Source organism: Electrophorus electricus, chromosome 8 (assembly GCF_041902795.1).
Source record: "Electrophorus electricus isolate QZ-2024a chromosome 8, ASM4190279v1, whole genome shotgun sequence".
In the NCBI taxonomy this organism is placed as follows: domain Eukaryota; kingdom Metazoa; phylum Chordata; class Actinopteri; order Gymnotiformes; family Gymnotidae; genus Electrophorus; species Electrophorus electricus.
This window is the reverse complement of record NC_137504.1, coordinates 12,219,212-12,240,460: the sequence shown is the minus strand read 5'-3', so window position 1 is coordinate 12,240,460 and position 21,249 is coordinate 12,219,212. Positions and strand designations below refer to the sequence as shown.

General features: G+C 41.4%; 3 protein-coding genes across 5 annotated transcripts in view; 2 read left to right on the top strand and 1 right to left on the bottom strand.

Annotated features, from left to right (window-relative positions):
- Window positions 1-7,597: 7,597 nt before the first annotated feature.
- On the top strand, window positions 7,598-8,706 carry cldn2 (claudin 2). The gene has a single exon (XM_027018218.3). It carries the CDS (start codon window positions 7,670-7,672, stop codon window positions 8,492-8,494), a length of 825 nt encoding a protein of 274 aa, XP_026874019.1. The 5' UTR covers window positions 7,598-7,669; the 3' UTR covers window positions 8,495-8,706.
- Window positions 8,707-9,609: 903 nt separating this feature from the next.
- On the bottom strand, window positions 9,610-17,280 carry rbm41 (RNA binding motif protein 41). 3 transcript variants are annotated; one of them, XM_027018197.3, is made up of 8 exons: window positions 17,087-17,280; window positions 15,732-15,819; window positions 13,292-13,408; window positions 12,442-12,643; window positions 12,138-12,342; window positions 11,443-11,951; window positions 10,924-11,071; window positions 9,610-9,875 (listed from the first exon to the last, which is right to left on the bottom strand). In XM_027018197.3, the coding sequence occupies exons 2-8, from the start codon at window positions 15,737-15,739 to the stop codon at window positions 9,706-9,708; spliced, it is 1,359 nt and encodes a 452-aa protein (XP_026873998.2). In that variant the 5' UTR covers window positions 15,740-15,819; window positions 17,087-17,280; the 3' UTR covers window positions 9,610-9,705. The 3 variants fall into 3 exon arrangements, with proteins under 3 accessions (XP_026873998.2, XP_026874007.2, XP_026873990.2); XM_027018206.3 differs by having other exon boundaries at window positions 15,732-15,800; XM_027018189.3 differs by lacking the exon at window positions 17,087-17,280 and having other exon boundaries at window positions 15,732-16,419.
- The window catches only part of klf8 (Kruppel like factor 8), a 24,399-nt gene continuing 19,604 nt past the window's right edge, over window positions 16,455-21,249 (top strand). The window contains exon 1 of the mRNA XM_035526912.2: window positions 16,455-16,725. Coding sequence (XP_035382805.1) covers window positions 16,699-16,725 — 27 coding nt within the window. The 5' untranslated portion in view covers window positions 16,455-16,698. The remainder of the gene's footprint in view (window positions 16,726-21,249) is intronic.

The window sequence follows — 21,249 nt, the reverse complement described above, 5'->3', positions numbered from 1 at the left end:
TGACACGTTTCACTGACTGTGGCTAGCAATAACCCTTTCCTTAAACAAAGACATACTTTTCTAGATTTCTAGACATAATTTTGCACTCAAGGTGCACTATTGATGGACATTGGCTTAAACATAATTCTAAATAGTTTTCACAAAAGCAATAGTATCTTATCCCTGGGAATGTTATCCAGATAAGAAACTGTTGACATAGCCTGCTGCTAAGCCTATGCTGCTGATTAGTTTGGAACCAACAATTAGTAGGAACAAATATCTTTCCAGTCTGCAGTGAAAGTTAATCTATTAAGAGTCTTGCTGAAGTACAGTACAGATAAAGTTATCGAATATTTGCCTTTATTTGGCGAAGTCTAACAGCTATTTTAGTTCATAAACTGTATAAATAATTCTGTTATGTCAAACTGTTGATATACTGATTATAATGATATAGACCCTGATTGCTCAAGACCAGTCAATCACAGATTCTTAATTTACTAACATTTGTCTGTGGTAATTTCATTTATTACTTGATGAAGTGTTGATTGAACTAACAGTAAGTTAATGGATTGTAATATGGTTGATATGGACAGGCCAAGCAAGTCTAGGAAGACTGTAAATAAACCAGTGAGATCAATTGCTGAAATGTGTTGGCTGATAGTTGGTAAACATGTGAAGTTACATAACAATTTATGTCATTTTATGCATTATTTGCACATATAAATAATATATGTGCTAATCAAAACTTTCTTACAAGTTGATTAATGTTACCATGTATCAAATTGGCCACATTCCTTTGTTTCTGTGCAGTGACCCTGCTAATCTGATTCCTCTTCACCAGGTCTCACACCTCTGCCCTCATTTGGGGAGGTGCAGAGGTGACACCAGCCCTCACACCTCCATAGGCACACTTCTCTCACCCTTTCTGCTCCTCTAGTCTCTCTGCTGGTACCCAGTTACACTCAGTACATGTAGAAGAATCTGCAGTATTGTTCCCATCCCAGCACATTTACATTTTGACATTTTGCTGAATGCACTGTTGTGTAGTTACCATATATGTATTAGTAGATGGATGCAGATAAATTAATTTAAAAATCCTGCTGGACATTGAATAATTTGACACAGGAGTTGTAGTCTTAGTAGTCAAACGTTCTAAAACTTTATTTGGTAATTTATGCTGAGATCTTACAAGTTAGTCAGTGCCTTTCTTCTTGACCAGTGGATGCTTGCCCCCTTATGCAGACATTCAAGGCAAGAGCCAAATGATCATCAGCACTGGGTGTCTGCTGCCTGCCAGGTTCTGCCCTCATCAGGACTCTCTACTTATCTCAATTATGTAATGTGCCAATGCAAGCATCCACAATTCAAAACCTTCATCTTTGACCTTACTTGTTGGCTGAAAAACAGAGTTAGTCTTGGGCTGAACAAGTGCAACTAGTTGGTGGATGACTTTGAAAACCTGGCTAAAAATTAGTTCATAACTGTGTTCAATGGAGTACTCACTGGATGCTGCATGCACAGAATGTGTTTATGGAACTGTGGTTATTTTCAGGGGCAGGGGTCAGTGGCATGGTGTGTAGGTGCTGATGTGGGAATGGTAGTCCTGGCTCCGCTACTCACCATGACCTAGACTAGGTGCCAGTAAAGAGAGAGTGTTTGGGGAATGTGAGGGCCGGTGTCACCTCAACACCTCCTCAGATAAGAAGAGGAGTGTGAAGGGCACTGGGACTATCTGGGTTGTTTTCATGTATCTGTGCCCATTAATAAACATCAAAACCATTTGTATAAAAGAAAATAAGATACATTGTAATTATATTTAATACAATATCTAAAGCAGGGGTGATCAAGTGTGGTTCTGGAGATCTTTTGTCCTGCATAATTTAGTGCCAACCCAAATCTAACTCACCTGATTCCCTTATCATGACCTTCAGAAACATTCAAATTTTAGAGCCAGGTGAAAGATGTGTTGAAATAGGATGTAACTACATTTTGTAGGGTGGTAGATCTCCAGGATTGGACCTGGATACCCCTGTCCTAAGGGTTATCTATAGATGTACAATGATGTTTAAACAAATTTAGTCTCAAACAAGAGGCAGCTTTGAGGGATACCATTTAAACTCCACATTGGCCTAAAATTACATATGAAGTGACTTTGCCAATAGCATCTTACTAGGTGTAAACCACTTAAATTTCTCATGCAAGAAAAGAGTTAAATTTAGTGATAGTGCCCCCACTGTTCAGTGAGTGAAAGCTTTCCCCACAACATCATTTTTTCTCCCCTCGTGGATGAGAACGCAGAGAAACTCCACAACGGTGTTTTCATTTCACAAGTGCACTAAAGAGTTATTTTATAGCAAAGTGCATAAAAGGGTCAGAAGAGTACTTAGAGCTCTTATCCTAAAAGTTATCACAAGTTATCACCTTGTTGAAGTAGTATACAGCCATTTCCGAGTCTAGCCATGACTGGTTCTTTTGGACAGGTTTCTTTTGTGAGTCGAATGCCATTTCAGATCCAGCAAGACAGAGAGATATATGATGAGCCAGTGAAGTCGTGAACTTGTTGGTTCTGCACAATATAGCTCCAAAGACGACAGGAGCCTTAAGAAAGAGACAAGGATTGACAGGGTTTTTTTTGTTGTTTATTTTTTTTACTGGACATAAACACACACGTAGTTAAAAGGGACTGAACTTAAAAGGTGTACATAAGAAAGAATAAGACTACCCAGGTAGCAACTTTTATTTTGTTTATTCCCCCTTTTTAGGCCTGAATTGTATTTGTACAGTTTGCTATTGTTGTGGAAATACATTTACTAAATCCAGATTTGCCTCCTTGTTGTTTAAACCCTCCTATCGAACATAGGAAAGGCCCATTGAGGTTTACTCACCTTAACTGATGTAACTTCCATCACTACACTACGGTTACATAGGCATTACCACTAGCACAGTAGCATGGTTTACACAATAGAGTACAGTATCAGTGAAAAGGCTAATAATAAAATGTGCCAAACAGTGGCAAAGATATACATATACTCTTTTTTTCTTTTTTTTTCTTTACAAATGTTGGTCACTTTGATATTTTGAGTTATAAGTTACGACACCATAACAAAACACGCTATTAAGATATTACTAAAATTCTGCCGAAACACATCTCAGAAGTGGGAATTTACCTTAAATGAAGAATTTCTTCCTGCTTAGCACTGTGTTCTGTCCAGCTATCTCACTCTCCCTTATTGTTTAGCAAGTAGTTGTGAATATCTTGGTTGAAAGCAGTTAATCAACTGTTGCCTCTAAACCAAAGATTATAAAGTGACTCCCACCATTTTAAACATGTAGATTTCCATATTGCTGTAGCTAACAGTGGTAGGTACAGGTTTCAGTTAGAACTAATATTCCATATGAGGTCAGTAAGAGGTCAGTGTTTGTGTCCAGGTCAGAGTGTCTAGGTGCAGGGGTGGGAACAATACTGTAGATTCTTCTGCATGTACTGAGTGTAACTGGGTGCCATTAGAGAGACTAGAGGAGCAGAGAGGTGAAAGAAGTGTGTCTATAGAGGTGTGAGGGCTGGTGTCATCAATGCACCTCTCCAAATGAGGGCAGAGGTGTGAAACCTGGTATAGAGGAATGCGTTTGGCTGGGTCACTGCATGGGGAAGCTCTGGACACTAAGCCTGGACACTATGAGATCACACAGGAGTCTAAGAGAGAAATAGTGATGAAATATTGTTAAAACAAATTTGAGATGAGCTAAGGACCCTAGTGTTGGTAGGTTTGAATTCCAGCTGTACCGTCTACTGTCTGTAGCCAAGGGTACATGAGGGAAAAGGTGACAATGTTCCCATTACAAGAAGACGGATAGTAGGGTCAGTCTCTCTTACACTTATAAAACATATAAGCCGGTAAGGCATTGATTTTGTGCCTTTGCAGAGTAATGAAGAAGCAAAGATTTAGTGCTCTCCTCTAAGGACACTTTCACTGTGACCAAGCTGTACTGGTTAATATTTTTGAAAACAAGCATAGGAGGCTTCATACACATATATAAAGTGAAAGTGTTTGTGGGGACCTTCACAGAGCTGTTGTAGAAAGGGGCAGAAATACTGTATTGACTAAGTTAACTGGTTAAACAATAATACATAGCATAGCATACATGCCACTTTAATAGACATAGTGAAAGCATATAAGGTGAGTAACTGCAGGTCTATGCACAGGTCAGTAAGAGGTCAGTGTTTGTGTCCAGGTCAGAGTGTCTAGGTGCAGGGGTGGGAACAATACTGTAGATTCTTCTACATGTACTGAGTGTAACTTCATGCTATTAGAGAGACTAGAGGAGCAGAGAGGGTGAGAGAAGTGTGTCTATGGAGGTGTGAGAGCTGGTGTCACTCCTGCACCTCCCCAAAAGAGGGCAGAGGTGTGAGATCTGGTGAAGAGGAATGAGTTTGCCCAGGTCACTGCAAGGAGAAGCCCTGGACACTGAGATTATCAGTATTTGAAAGCCAGATTATAAGAAGAGGTTGGTCTCAACATCAGGAGCCATTTGTCAGGTATTTAGTTCCAGCATTAATCTAACACTCGTGATCCAGTTACTCAAAACCTTCAAGTGTCTTGGAATTTTACAGTCAGATTATGGTTAGTAACAATCTACATATGAGGATGCCAATCATGCACTTCCACAGCCTAAAGTGGGTTGTTTAAGAGACTCATCATTACTTAATTTATTTGGTATCGTTCCTATCTTTACTACACATATAGAGAATAGTTCAACAAGAGGTCATTGTATGTGTGTCCAGGTCAGAGTGCCTAGGTGTTGGGGTGGGAACTGTATCTTACTGCAGACTCAGCTACATAGACTGTGGTACATGTAGCACAGTCTCAGATGGTGAGACAAGTGTGCCTAGGTGTGAGGGCTGGTGTTGTCTCTACACCTCCACAAATGAGAGCTGAGGTGTGAGACCTGGTGAAGAAGGGCAGGATTGGCTATGTCACTGAACAGATCACCACTGAATCCTGAAACCATAAGGTCACACAGGGGACTGAGGTCAGATGAAAAAATATTCTAGTATTGGTACCCAGTGCGACATAATGTTCTGTTTGACCTTGATATGACTAATTTTCCCGAAGCAAAAGTATTTTCACCATTAGGATCTAATTTCTTCAGGACGCCAGTCAGTATATATGGGTTTCAAACACCCAGAAAGCTCACAGACTACATTGTATTGTACATTTCCCTCATTTACATTTCATATAGGTCTGTTAGGAATATGTAATATGACATGTGGAGCAGAGTCTAAAGCCCTTTCCAGCTCTGGGAAGGTTCCAACTTTCCAGCTTCCAAAACTTTAGTCCCACCCCTAATCTAAGATGACCGGGTCTCCTTGAATATTTGAGCTATGCTTAGTATCTCAAGTTTACTACCAAACTATACAGCAGACCCCAAGACATCCCACAATTTTTTCAGTGACATCTCCTATTTATTATTCATAAAATGTTAAAGAGCTCAAAAGGAGAAGCCTTGGGAGTAGCTAAGATCTTTAACAAAGAGCACAGTACAACCAGCATATTGTGTATTTTAAAAATTGTATTCATGTAAAGATGTTGCTTATTCTCATTACAACAACCAACTAAAGTTCAGTAGAAGCAGCCCAGTACTATTTAAACTTCACCCATAGCAACGTCACTGTAAAAGAGGGTTAGTTTTCTTGGAAAAAAGGGGATCATTTTGATGCAAAACAGTCCTTGTTGTAGGCACACACATAAAGTAAGAGCATATGTACCTTTGTGTTAGGGTCAAAGGTAACACATAACACACATAGGTGCTGATGTGGGAATTCTGGTTGGGACTTTCAGGCCATGCTGTAGTGTGTCTCTCAGCACCTCTGCCCTCATTTGCGGAGGCGTAGGGACGACACCATCCCTCACACCTCCATAGGCACACTTCTCTCACCCTTACTGTTCTTCCACTCTTTCTGTTGGCACCTCCATCCCTGTGTGTGAGGTCAAGATCACTATTCCCACAGCAGCACCTACCCACACTGCCTCTAATCCAGAGCCAACCCAAACATATAATTACTAACTGACTACATTTTGACTCACTCGCAGCTATATTATGAACAATCATATTTCAGGGTTACAAACCCAAACACTACAGGTTCACTAGCAATGGGGTCTAAAATATCTAACTATGTTATACAAGTGTAATATAGTTACATTACAGAAATAGAATTATACCTACCATAATGGACAACTCAAATGTATATTATGTGAAATAAAATATTTCATTATCACCAATAATTTGACTTTTCTAAGACTTTCTATATTTTGTGAATACTTGCATAATCATGCAGATTCTGACAAGTTAACTAAATAGCATTAACTAATGCATATAGAATATGCATTTTGTATTAATACATTGAACAACAGCAACCTCTAGAGACAAGAAACCTAACAAGTGAGGTTGATTAAGTTTAGTGTGTGTTGATCCAAAAAACTGAACTTTGACCAACTTCCCTTTTATTTGTAGATGGGGGACTTACCAGTTTAATTTTATTTGCATGAGCTGAGATTATGAGTTACAGCACCAAGAAAACATGTCAAATATACGGATGCAGTATATGAAGGGTTGTGCATAAAAGTTTGTTGGTCAGATCATTCAGATGCTGGATTACATTTTAATCTCATTACTGCATTGGTGACATGTGAGCAGAGATTTGGCTATATTAGGATCAAGTCTAAACCAGCCCAAACTATGCAGGCTCACATGCACACCCTGCCTGGAACCATGACTGTCCTAGCAACAGAATGCTACTTATCATCATTCTGTATCAAACTAAGAGAATTATATTACATTGGTAAGTGTGTGTCTGTGTGTATACATGAGATAGAGATAAGAAGATAAGAGGCGAAATGTGCTTGTTTTTGTTTTTTGTCACATTTACAATAAAAAATACATAGCAGTTAAAAGAGTGAACAAAGTCTTTTGGTTGGTTAGTTACATATATTTTATAATGGATATTACAATCTAACAGCAGCATTGTACTTGTATTCCACTTTGTTGTTACATGTTACTCCATTTCATTGTATTTTATTGTAGCCTATTCATTTTATGTCAAACTATCTATTTCACTTATAAGTGAAATGCATCTTGTATTATTACAGTGGTAATAAGCCCCTTTCTTCTGTTCATTAATGAAATCACAGAATATCAATAAAACTTTTAGCTCTTCAAATTATGAAATTGTCTGGATAATATTCTTCAGTTACTTTACCGGAGTTTCATTTTTCCCCAAATGGTCAAAATTATATTTTATTATTTTTAGGACAAAGAGGAAGAAACCCGTCACCCTCCTGTGGCTGACCTCGTCCTCTCCTCTGTGGCCTTGGCTTTGGCATGGTAGCAAAGGTGAATCTTTAACTCATGCTACTGTGTCTGAGTGATACGTGGACTGTGGAAACATTCAGTATTTAGACACTGAAGTGAGAGTAGGAACACGCACACAGAGAACACACATACCATCACCTATAGAGAGAGCAACACTTAGACCTCCATTCTTTTTTTAAAAACATTTTTTGTTTTCTTGTCTTTTGAGTCTTTAGCAGATCAAGAAGGTAGCTAGCTAAGTCATTATCCATTTTCAGTGAGCAGACTTTGTGTTACACTGTGAGGGTGCACTTTGCTGCATACGGTGCACTGCTTGACGATGGCCACAGCTGCACTGGAGATTATGGGCTTCTTCCTGGGCATTCTGGGTATGATTGGGAACTTGGCGGCCACCCTGCTGCCTTACTGGGAAACCTCTGCACACATTGGCTCCAACATAGTCACTGCCATCGACAGCACGAAGGGCCTGTGGATGGAATGTGTCCACCAGAGCACCAGTGTCTTCCAGTGTGAGACCTACAGCACCATCCTTGGCCTGCGGGCTGACTTGCAGGCGGCCCGGGCGATGATGGTTATCGCTATCATCCTCTCCATCATGGCCTGCATGGTGTCCAGTGTGGGGATGCAGTGTACTGTGTGCATGGATGGATCCATGGCTAAGACCAAGGTGGCTGGACTGGGAGGGGGCCTCTTCCTGGCAGCTGGCTTCTTGTCCCTCATCCCTGTGTCCTGGAAGACTCATGAAGTGGTGCAGAACTTCTACCACATCAACATGCCCGAGGGCTTCAAGTTTGAGATTGGCAGCTGCCTGTATGTAGGCCTGGCTTCCTCTATTCTGTCTCTAATAGGGGGAGGCCTACTGAGCACGTCCTGCTGCGACGACCCAGATAGGAATCGGCTTTTCAGGCGCCATGGTGGTGGGTACCCATACCCCGACCGCACGGGTACCAGCGGCGTGGCCCGTGGGGGCACTCACTCTGTGCCCTACCGCCCGACTGGCATCACCCTGAACCCAACCAGCAAGACCCAGACCCTGGCCAGCCAGATAAGCACAAGCAGCCACTCCACGGCTGCTGCTCACGGCTCGAGGAAACCAGCACAGCAGAATCCAGCAGCCGGCTATGACGTTACAGGGTATGTCTGAAGACTTGTTCGTCTATGGTTCATTTCTGTTGCTCTTTTGCACCACTACATAAAATAGACTATAGTGGCTAAGTTGGAGTGACTGTAAAAATATGTTTCTGTCAGTGACAATGTAGGGCACAGACAACTGGATATCTAGAGGAAAAGTGGGCAATTTTTCTCTCCCCCTTTACAAAGCACAACATTGTCACATTTTATGCTGAATGCTTTAAAATAAACAAAATGTGTCTCTAAATGAAAGAAATCAGTACCTCTCAGTTCAACTGTGCAACTGTGCTTGGGACTTCTCTGTGTAAATACACAGAACTGATGTTACCCAATGCCTATTTGGCTGTTAAACAAGTATCTGTAAGAAAGATAACTAAATGTTTTTTGACTTCAGAAATGTTATATAACAAAAATATAAATGCAGGATTTTTTTTTTAACACTGTGTATTTTGTATGAATACATACAGTATTTGACAGATTGTGTTGTAAGTTTAGTTTTTTGTTTTTTTTTTGGGATGCTACTAATAAAGGAGATTAAAAAATCACAATACACATGGTTTTGGAGCTACATTAAAACACTACAATGCTAAATTACCTTGTTTGCTTAAAGTTTAAATGCATGAATTATGCAACATCATATATCCATGTTGTAGAGTGATGCCATATTATTATGACACTGATATAAAACTTTTGCAAAGATTACAGCAAAGTCAGTGTTAAACATCGCAAAAGCGTAACTCTGTATTATTCTAATTCTCGGTCTAAAACATTCCCAACAATCAACAGCCCATTATCACAGTTAGCATTGTAAGGTAAATGCCTGACATTACTAGATTGCGAAGCACAGCACAGAAATCAGTTGCATTGATTTTAGATTAGTGATTCCGTGAGAAAAAACGTTACTGTAAACACTGCAGTGTATTTTTTTTTTCCTGTTGCTCAAGCACAGCAACGACTTCCCTGTTCTCGGTAGTCACTACACTGTGCTGAGCTCAAGGCCATAAGACAGATGGATTTTAGTGACCTCTGCTGGTAAATGAGAAAACACCACTTAAAACTAAACCACAAATAAATCTTACCTCACTGAGTTCCCGAGATCATTTGCAGAAAGATGCTGACATATTTCCATATCTACATAACATATTTTATTTAGACAAATAACAACATTTATGGCATTTTACTCACTGGTAATTTCTGAATGATGAATGAAATGCTTTAGAGAGCTTAGTCCTTGCAGAGTTCCACAGACCCTTGTACTGTAGTTATACTAGTGTTCCTACAACAGTTCCCACTGTTTGGATCTTTCCTCTCTCGTCCAAACTCAATCACAAGAGGCTTGTCCAGCAGCCTGTACCCATTCAACATTTCCAAGGCTGCCTGTGCAGTTTCTATATCTGCAAAACAAGAGACAATTAAGGGTTAGGCTTACTATGGAAGATTAAGTTACTAAATCAGAAACTGCAAAATATCTGTTGAAATCCAATGCTCCTTTCCTGTAGGTTTGTTTAAATTATGTGCATTTATAATACCACAGCTAAAAGCAAACAGTTACACATACATTACTGTTTTGTGTTAAATTTTGGCATGCAGTGAAATACAGCATTCAAAAATTACATTTCTGAAATGAGCATTTTTTGCCACTTTGTGATTTATACTTCCAAATCCAAACACCTATTGCACTTCACTTCCACACAGAAAAAAGTGAGACACATATGTGAATGCAATGCACACCACTGCAGATCCAATTTAAGAGTATGCATCATTTTTTTCACTGAAAAACATCTTGTTTAGGAGCGTAAATGGACATGAATGCACTGCCTTGCATTCATGCGTGTGAATTTTGGGGAAAGCTAAATGCAACAGCTACTCGGAATTCATTCAGAGTACTGCATTTCCAAATGGCATTAAAAGTAAATTCAGTGCACACCGAGGACCAATTCTGGGCTTGTTTTTGGGAAGGGGCTCATTTTTGCTGCTTTTCTGTCATACAGAAGTATTCCATCTGAACTATGGCTTGATCGAGAAATACCATACATCACTTTTCTGTGCTCAGATTTGCAAAATGTTAGGCACTAGGTTAATCCATTTACTTGTTTTTTCCTTGGATACAAACACACAGGAGTTGAAGAACAGTGTTTTTGGATACATACATTTCACTGTGCAGGTACACATGCAAACAAGGAGCCCTTCATGGATGAGACACCTTTTAGCCATGTAGGCCAGTGATTGATGTTCGTTTTTTTTCTTTTTTTTGCTGTGCTCTCAGTACAAGAACTTGCTCCACAGTGGTAAGCTTATTACAGTAACCCTGCTCCAGTCCTTGCTCCCCTTCCCCAAGCTGACTGCTTCATTCAAAACATCCACAATTGCAGAGCTTGACACCTAAAAAGATTCCTTCATTTGAAGGTCAGTGTTAGTATGGTGATGGCCACCCTCTCCTACCAGAGAATGTGATGAAAGCCTGGCCCTTAAGTCTTCCGGTGAGTAGGCGGTACAGTATCGGCTTTGCTTCACCCTTCTGAAACCTGGAGAAGAGGGACACCAGCTGGGCTAGAGATGCCCGAAGACTCATGTTCTTCACACACAGCACCTGTGCAGACACCAGTCCAGTGACATATGGGAATCACGACAGATGTTTCACGAGATGCAGTGACTCTAAAGGAACCATGCACCTCGGAACATGCTCATACTGGTAATATATACAAATTAGTACAAAGTTGATACAGTCACTAACTTAGCAAAACTTTGGAACACCAGAGGCAAGATCACAAAACAACTGCTGCCAGCACAGACTCTGTGCACTTTTTCAGTGAGCTAATTAGCAACTGCAAAATGCAGAGCTACTATAAATTTGAAAGATGTAATATAAAAAGAACAATAACTAAAAAAACAAACTAACTTGCTTTCATATATAATTCAGTGCTTTAAATACAGACACACACACAAAATACAAAAACCTACACTGGATGGCTCTCCACGCTGGTAGTTCCGAAAACGTGAAATTCTCCTGATTCCCTCCTCCGTCTCCCGATTGTTTGCAATCTCCTCATTGGAAATCTCCTCTATCCTACCACTGACTGTCATTGGACTATCCTGACCCTGCCCAGAAAAAGCAGTAAGATGTCCAATAGGCTGGTTTACTGCTATTTTTTGTGAAATAGCCAATCTGCTGCACTTCCCTTGATTTAGGGAGTGTGTCTGGGTATTCATGTTGATAGCTGTTTGAAGCTCATGACTAGACGATGAAGTGGTAGTACAGTCCTCAAAAGCACATGATTGATCAGGGTCTGTGCCTTTAAGTGTTGACTGTTTATGACTGATATCTGTATGTGAAAAATCAGGTCTAATCGAAGGTACAGGTTCAGCGGAGACCACCAAGTCTTTCTGCTGGTCTTTGAGGAAATCTCTATATAATGTATCCACTGGTTTACAGGATGTTGCCCCCTGCTGGTCATTTTGTGAATCTTCCTCTACAAATAAGACAATAAGAAAAAAAAAACAAATCCCAAACATAGTCAATACCAAATAATAATAATAATTTATCATCTTATCATCTTACAATATTAAATCATCTTATAAATGACCTCCTAGGGCATTATAAAAATCAACTAGAAAGAAAAGCTGTACATCATGGTGGCTTGTATGGTTTATCCAACCTTGATGGTAAAGGGCGGTAAGAAAGCTGCAGCGGTCATTGCCATGGAAAAGCGCCCTTTCAATCTCCATCTCTCGGCGAGAAAGGGCTCGGCTGGCTGAGAAGCGCTGGGGGCGCGTGAGCAGCTCTGCCCGTGCTGCCATCTTGTCCCGGATCACCTGTAGCCGCTCGTCCCGCGCATCAGGAGCCGCGCTCACTCCCCGACTCTACGAGGAGAGGAGACGACAGATGACAAACATAAGACTGGATCTCTTGGTGCTTAATGTACAGCTAGAAAAAAACTATTAATGCTAGCAGCAACCAACCCTCTCCCCACTTTTGGACTGGTCCCTGCTCCTCCACAGTTCGATTTCTGTGTCGGTGAGGCCCAGCTCTCTCAGGCTGGCCAGCTCCTGCTCTCCATCCTGCAGGGCTTGAAACTGGGCGAGGCTTCGCACGCCTGCTGCCTGTTTCCCAAAGGGCTTGTACAGCGTGGCTGGAGCGAAACATTTCTTCTTTGCTACACAACTGGGGGGGGGGGGGGCACAGGGAAAGGATATCTGTAGGTATACATCCAGCATGCTATCATACATGCATGTGAACACCATAGAAACACAGAGTTTGGGTGTTTCTGTAAAATACAGACATCAATGAGCAGTTGTGAAAGTAATTTCCTATATTCTCTGTCATTTTATGAAAGCATGTCATTCAGCATGTTGCTGTTGATGGAGCCGCTTGTTCTGAACTTGTCATGTGTTATATGTTGTGCATACATGATGGGACTTTTGTACTGCTATTACACATAATGCAGTTTACTCTGGGTTTACAGGTAATGGGACACATTGGGTCCCATCACATTACCTATTTGGGAGTGATCAATTTCTCTCAGTGATTTTCACATGATAAACCCACAGTCTGAGACGTCGTCTTATACAATCAACTCAACCTGATATTTCCCATCGGAGTGTCTTTCCTTGGCGACATGCTTAAAGAGCAAAGTCCTAAACAAGCATGGTCGCTCCTTGTGCTCCAGCCGTTCAGGCAACTTCTGAGTGTCAGGGAACACTCCCTAAGCTCCCCACTGTGAGAAAATCCCCTCTGCCTCTGAGTGTTATTGCAAGAGTTCTGATTCTACACTGTGTGGGCCTAGTTATGTGGCAGCAACGCTCGAGATACCGGTCAATGTTGACGTCTGTGTGAAGCTGCTGGAGCAGCAGACTGTGAAGCTGCCTCTGGCCCTCCGTTTCCTGCTCCTCGGGGATGGGGCCATCGTCACAAACATGACGGGCAACCCTGTGGAGGGAACCGCCAGCATTAGAATATTTCCGTATGAATGTGGATCGTATGGGACTGCGGGAATACGACGTATGGGACTGAGGGAACCTGTTGGTGTTTTGAATAGGCAACACTAAAGACCTCACTAAAGGAGTAACAGGGTGTGGCTAATTGCCTATGACATTAAAAGGGCTGCACATTCAAAAGCAACTTGTCAAAATACAATTCAATTTATTTCAGGTTTAGTCAGTTTTAGAAGCCTAATTTATACTGCATTCAAATGTTACACAGATATTTGCATTTAGTATAGTTTGGTATGTGTTATTCAGTCATTACCTAACAACAGGGGAAAAAAGCAGTACATTAAATAGATGGGAGTTGACTGGGACATTGCCCGCCTCACCCTTCTTCAAAACGTTCACACCCACTAACTAACTGACAGTTTAACAGGATCACTTCAAGTACTGACTTGTTGATTTTAAAATCACTGGTCATGTTTATACATGGTAGCAGTAATATGTATTTAGTAGTATTGTAAGCTTGACTATAGGTTAAAATCTTCTTAGGTAAAATTTATCTTTGCCTTAGCTAACCATGCTAACATGGATCTGTTAATGAAGTAAGCAAGTAGTATAATAAATTAAGAAAATAACCTAGCAAGAAATGTCCTGTGGGATGCAAGAACATTATTCCAGAAACAGGTCCTAAAGTTATAGATTTCAGTGTTTACAATAGTGGAACAATAAGACTCATGTTCAGTCTGAATTCTAGCCCAGCAAACACCTAAAAAAGCAAATATGGGTTTGCCTCCTGACTTTCAAGATGCTATGTATCCACCCAACAAGATTGCATAAAGGTAATGACTTGTTAGTGAACAAAAAAAATAAAAAATCCCACATAAACAAACATAAACAAACACTACATATGATATGTACATCACGTACATTTCCAGGAACAAAAATGCTCAAAGTAAGCATTTTGAGTAATGCAGGTCTCACAGAATTCTACATATATTTGCTTCACTTTTAATTGGTAAACTTTGCCCTATACTCCATAGTGTTTTGAGCCACCTGTTCCCTTATTCCTAAGAAAATGTACCTGTGTGCTATTAATAAATGAGACTAGGAGCAGGTGCATCACTTTCCAGCAGTTCAGTATCTGAACTATCATAATCTTAAAACATAATGGCCCACCAGAGTGTTTAAGAAGTGACAATATAATTAAACAGTATTATTAATCAAAGCACAATTAATGAGTGCAAGATGTCCAAACAAATATTTGTGTTAGAGATTAGCCAAGAAAAGTACTGCTGTGAAAACCTCGCTGTACTGATTCAAAAGCTCACTGGCATTGTTTTATTCATGACTTCAGAAGGTGTGATCAGCTATGCCGAAGAGCATGTTTCAGGGTGTCAGTCATGTTTGTATACAAATACATGCTTTGAATAAATCGCTAAAATCAGCACTGAATAATTTAAATATAAAAATGGAATGATACATTATTGTCAGTCATTGTCTTCTTTATACATGTAAAGTTATACACAACATAGATCTTTGCTGTTTAAATGTTCAGCAAAAAATATTTTTGTTATAGACAATTCAATTTTAAGTAATCCAGATGAACAGGACATCCACTGTCGATTTTATATTACATTTACACTGCTCCTCAAAGAATAGCCAGCAATTTTTAATGCCTCATTAACTACTGATTAGGCTAAATGCTTGTAAATATGGTTGGCTGTCATACGAAGAATAAATTCTAGCTGTCAAGAATAATTTTCGGTAAAAGCAATGACCATCAGGAGCTTACACCTTCTCCTGCGCAGTGTAGGAATCAGGCTTAATATGGTTTCTGACTAATATGGTAGCCAGCATAATGCAAACGTGCGAAACATTTACTGTGATTTACTTAACCACACAGGTTAAGAAGCTCTTCAAATAGCTAACCCAAGTCTTCGTTGTTGAGTCTGAAGACCGCGGTACTCAAACACTTCTATAACACAATGTCCTATTTTTTTTCAACAGTGTTTCCTAAAAGTGCCGTACTGTTAAGATAATCTTAAACAATACAGCGTGCTCAGTTTAATACTTGCTCTGCCACACAGAGGCGACCTTTTTATGATACCTGAGGAAACCCGGCCCAGTTCAGTTCTTGTTCTTACTAACTTTAACCAAGATAGCAAGGTAGCCAGCTTTGTTGTTTTCGCTAGGTTGGTAAACTGATGCGCACAATAACGGTTTTTAGATATTACTACGACGTAGCAGCAAATTAAAACGATCGTTCCAGCATTTTATCAGGAAGTAACAGGTTAAGCAATCGAGATTAAATGTTTATTCCTTACCGCTTCATGTCTGCAAAAACAGATGTACTTCCTGTTTTAGCGGAAGTGTTCTTTTTCAAACAAAGGCGCCTGGGATGTGTAGTCAAAGCTAGTTTAGAATGAGTCATAATTGTTAAAAAGCTTTAAAACAACATTTGTGAACCGAAGAGTAGTCGTATTTACTTTAATACACCTTTTATTCTTAAAATATATTCCTCAAACCGAGCGCGCTTGAAAGTTAAATGGAACAACCTCTTAACCCTTGGATAGTCTAATGAAACGGAATACTCACTCATTGCTTCCCCACAATGGAAGCAATGAGTGAGTATTGTAATATTGTAGCTTTTCCCCCACTGCGCTTAACTTACAATGAGGAGAAATTAGTTTATATGAAGCTGAATGTGTGGGAGTGATACGTTCTTAGCACAGAAAAATACATCTGACATTTGTGTTTTCGGTACACAGGTGTACGAAAGTTCTAATGCAGTCAAGAAGAAAAGAACATCCGGTACATCTTGACGTCATTAGGTGAGGTGATAGGGTGTGTACAACAACTGTGTACCGAAAATGGCGATGATTTTGAAAAACTGTTATCATGCAAAGGCTGACTTGGGCAAGGTTAGGCGCTGTTGCTGGTTCGAGCTACTCTGCAGCTGGCTGCACAGCCTCTGATTGACACAGTTGAGGGGTGGGGACGCAGGGTGGGGTCAGAAGCAGGGAGAGGCGGAGGAGAGACGGAGAGCTTGAGCCCAACCCTGAACACGGCAACAACACACACCGAAAGACGCTAGGGGAAGGAAAGAGGATTTTCGACGCCGAGGATATGATTTATAAGACTCGCTAAGGCAACGACCACTACTTTATTTTTCCAATTTATCTGAAAGGTGAAAACTGCCATCAAGATTACTGTTATTCAAATATACCCCGCCCGAGCGACCCCCCCCTTCCACTCCACCCCTTTTACCACTGCACCCGCTTAGCTACCGAGATGCACACGGAGACCCGTAATAAGAAAGTAAGTATTTTTTATCCGCTATTGATTTTTTCTTATCCGGAAACTAGTCGCTGCGTTTCAGACGAGTTGAGATCTGGAAGTGTCTACGCAAAATTCTGCGCTGCAGAATTGTGTCAACAAGCGAACTGTATGCTCTTACTACAGGCAGCTGAACACTTTGCTAGCTAGCTGCGAGCCCAAATTAGCAGGCGAGGCAGTAAGGTAGCCGTTAGCTTAGCAAGTGAGCTTCATTATACGTTAGTGTTAGCTCAGCAAGAGGCGAACCTTAGCTGCTAGGTGACTAGCGCAGTAACGCTACCGTTGCTAGCTAACGTACTACACTCTCTTCGCCTATTCGCTCTGATCGGTGTTAGCCAAGTACCTCCTGCGTAAAGTTAGAGAACGGCGAAGTCGTATCCAAAGTACTCATTTTTATGAAAACCGGTGTCATCGAATTGTGCGGCTACGTTAACGTTTGAATAAGTTTTGTTCCGCCCGTCCGTCTGATCCCCATCCTTTCATTATCGGTGCGGGTTTTAAGTGGTCAGTGCAAGGCAGGAAGGAAATACAGCGAATGCAGCTAGCTAGTAAGACACCATCTTAGTTTCTTAAAGTGACAGGAACCGTAGATGGAAATATTCATGTCTAGTGTGCGAGCAGTTGCTCTCCACTACTCCTTTTATATTTGAACGTCGACTTGCTAACGTCCTTCTTGAGCACGCATCCTCTCATTTCCTGTAATTGGTTGCTTAAACAGAAGTTTGTGCATGATTTACAGTCTGCAAAATGGCACGTGCGGACTACATTAAAAGTCACGACTGTCGCGTTTCAGCTGTCATAGGTGTGTCATAGTTTGGATGAGCACCACATTCTTAGTACTTGTCGTGCTACATGTCTTAAGTGAACAGGATATATTGCAACTGTAGCCTGCATATGTGCATTATTATTTATGAACAAAAGTTACTAGCGAAACCACATTTATCTTAACCCAACTTCTATTGTGCGAAACACAAGTAAGGCAGGGCCGTGCGCCATAACAACAAAACAACTATTTATATTGTTACCTGAGTAAGTACGACACCCTTAGCCCTGTGACATAGATTAGCTCTAGTGTAAATGTGTACGGGAGGCCTAGGTGCCGCTGCAGCAGGGCCTGACGCTGGCAGAGCCAGCTAGGCGAGCGTGCCGACGCGTTGCCATTGGAAGAGCATCGAATGTTTGGATCTGGGCGTGCCAGAGCAGCTGGCAATCAATCATTAACTAAGACTGTGGACAAACTTTGTTCAAACTGGTTAAACACTCAGCACCCGGCCAGCGGTCCCAGCCCTTGGATGTTGTCAGGGAGATATTGCAGGGATCGACATGACCTGGGGTTAGCAAGGGCTTGTTATGGAGGGGGAGACTGCTTTTAGGCATTGAGACAGTTGGGGTCTGTCACTGTCCTAGAGTGGACGGTTATTTTTAGGAGCTGGTACCATGTCCACAGTACACTCACTCTGGGTGTGACTGAGGTCATGTTTTTTTTTTTTTTTTTCTTGGAGGGTTGTAGAGATGGTGACTGAAGGCTTAACTACACCTTCGTTCTCCCTCCCTTGCTTGGTTTTCTGTTCTTTTTGTTTACCTTTTTTTTCAGTATCTCTACCACACCCATATATTATACTGGAGCTTAGTTGTTGGACATATGAACAAATTATTTCAGTGGTAACCTCAGTGGTTAAGGTACTTGACTTGTAATCGGAAGGTTGCTGGTTCAAGCCCCACCACTGCCAAGTTGCCACTGTTGGCCCCCTGAGCAAGGCCCTCAGTTGCTCAAGTTGGACTCAGTCATAATTGTAAGTCACTTTGGATAAAAGCATCAGCTAAATGCCATAAATGTACATGTAAATGCTGGTTCTCTTTGATGGTGCTAGTTAAGTAGGCCCAACTTATCTGATGGCCAAGCCATTTCAACATAGGGTTTCTCAGTAGACCTGACTATGTACTCTTAGACCTTTACCCCTTTTTAAATGCTTATTGTATGTCTGCCTTTTCAGTGACTGTATGCGTAATTATATAATCAGGCTAACAGGAAACCTAATGCACTGGGCTGTCAGGTTTCAAGCTTTTTTTCCCTGAGACAGAACTTTCAAAATGTGTGAAAACCTGGCCTTCTTTTTATGATCTGGTAATGCCAAGTCATAAAAGATAAAAGGTGTTCGCACATAGTCAAGTTTAAAACCTTTTTACTTCCATGCAATGGCTGACCTGGAGTCAGGTTTTACACCTGAAAATCTAAACTTACTTTCCATGGCGAGAGGCCACACTCTGTGCTCAGAAAGGAGACTGCATCAGGCCTCAGACTGTCATAGTGAAAATGACGCAATACTTTTCAGTGAAAGCTGGTTTTGTGTCTAGCAGTCGTAATCCAATGCTGAACGCCTCAGTGAAGATTCTCTCTGGCTCAGTTGAGGCTGTGGGATTGATTGATTGTCACCTTAAGAAATCTCAAAGAATGACCTCATCACAAAACAAATTAAATGACATCTTTGGAGGTCTGTCAGCTCGAGAAACATGGCAACTTGATTTGCTCTTCTGCTGCAGTAACGGAAACTTTGGGGACGGTTGTCGGTTTCCTCCGCTCTCTTGCTCTCTCTCTCCACTGCCAACTGCCTCATCGTTCCACTCTCTGTTTCTTGTCATTGTGGTTTCCCTCAAATGTCAGAGGTGTCTTCTTCCTTTTTTATACTGTCATTCTTGCCTTGCTGACCTCCCTAAACTCAATATGTAGTCTTCATTGTGCGCTCTCGCCCACCTCAGCCCTACCTGCCCTGTTTTGAGGGTTTTGGCTTGCTGTTTTGCCATAGAGATATCCAGGACTGTGTCCCCTGAAATCTTGTATTGCAGATTCCCTAGTAAACCTTCATGGGTGGTATGATTAATTGCATTTGCCTGTTATCACTATAGCCATTTATACAACACACTACTTGTGAACTTGCACACTCACTGCAGTGAATAACAGGTATCATGGGTCTGTGACCGATATGAGACGGTGCCAGTGAGTGGCAAGCAAGCAGTCTGACAGATGCTCCCATGAAGTACTCCGTGATTGTCCTTCGATATGAGCCATTAATAGTACTGAATGATAACAGTTCTGCCTTTAGTCTCATACGTGTAGACCCCCACCCCCCGGAAGCATGCAAGATTGCACACGTGGTTCTATATGTGGGCAAGTGTCACATTGCCACCCTTCCTCAACATTTGAGCTTTTGTTCTATAAACCAGCCAACAGAAAACACACCTGATATGAGTCAGTTGAAGGGGCCAACCCAAGTGCCTGAAAATTGCATAATGAACACAAGTTGCAAAATGAAACCAAAAGTACGTTTTGTCTGTGAAGAAAAGTGGAGGCCTCCATAGCCAAATGGTGGCCATGTTCAAGTCAAAACAAACAAATAAACAAAAAAACCCCCACATTCCAGTGTTTTTGTTTTTGTAATGGTGGCGGTTTATACATATGACCTACTTCAGTGGAAACGTCTCCTTGTGACGCCTGTGGTTGCTTATAGAGTGAAGTATGGCTGGAGGAGGAACAGACTAGCATGAGGCACATGTGATTGTGGAGCATTTACTTTGTAGGTTCTGCCTGAGGAGAGGTGTGGGTGTGTATATGTTGAGGTTTTCAGGAGCATACTTTCAGGAGGGTGGAGGGAGTGTAAGGGAGGGAGAGGATAAACTGAGTTTGCTGTTTTGTGGCTTAAAGTAAGTGTGGTGTGTTGTGAAATAAATTTTATATATATAAAATTTTTGTTTAGTTTTTTTTTTTTGTTTTTTTTTACTGGTGTTGGAATGGGTGGAGGTGGGCTTTGCAAGGAGAAGACCTGAAGGCCTTCAGATGTGTGTGTGTGTGTGTGTGTGTGTGTGTGTGTTGCAGGGGGCTGTGAGGATATTGTCCATGTCTCCCCAGATTAGAGGCGATGTGACAGAATGACCCCCTACCATTGCAGCACAATCATTAACCAGGGAAAGAATCTCGTCCCCATAGCAACCCCTGCAGTTCTGCCAAACTGGCTGCAATGAAAAAAAAAAATGGGAGCGGAGGTGGAGGGGGTGGGGTGCTCAAGGGTGGAGAGGGTGTGTCTGAATGTGTGTGTGTGTGTGTGTGTGTGTGTGTGTGTGTGTGTGTGTGTGTGTGTGTGTGTGTGTGTGTGTGTGTGTGTGTGTGTGTGTGTGGCAATTGGCGTTGGATGCAGGGAACAGCCCTCAGCTCAGTTTGTGAGGCCAAGCGAGTTGGTAATCTAGATACAAATCCCATATGTGTAGCCTCGACAAGTGAGTGCCAGTTATATTCTCAAGCTTGGTGTAAAAGCCAGAAATACCAAAAATGGTATCATTCACTGCCACTGTTGTTCCATGGAAATAGAATAGAACTATGTACTCAGGTGTGCACTCAGGGAATAGCAGCCTGTGCCTCTATGCCTCTAAGGCTGACATCACCAGGTCTTGCTCACTCGCGCTCGCTCTCTATCTCTTGCTCACTCTTTGAGGTTGGTTCAGCTGCAGTCCCCT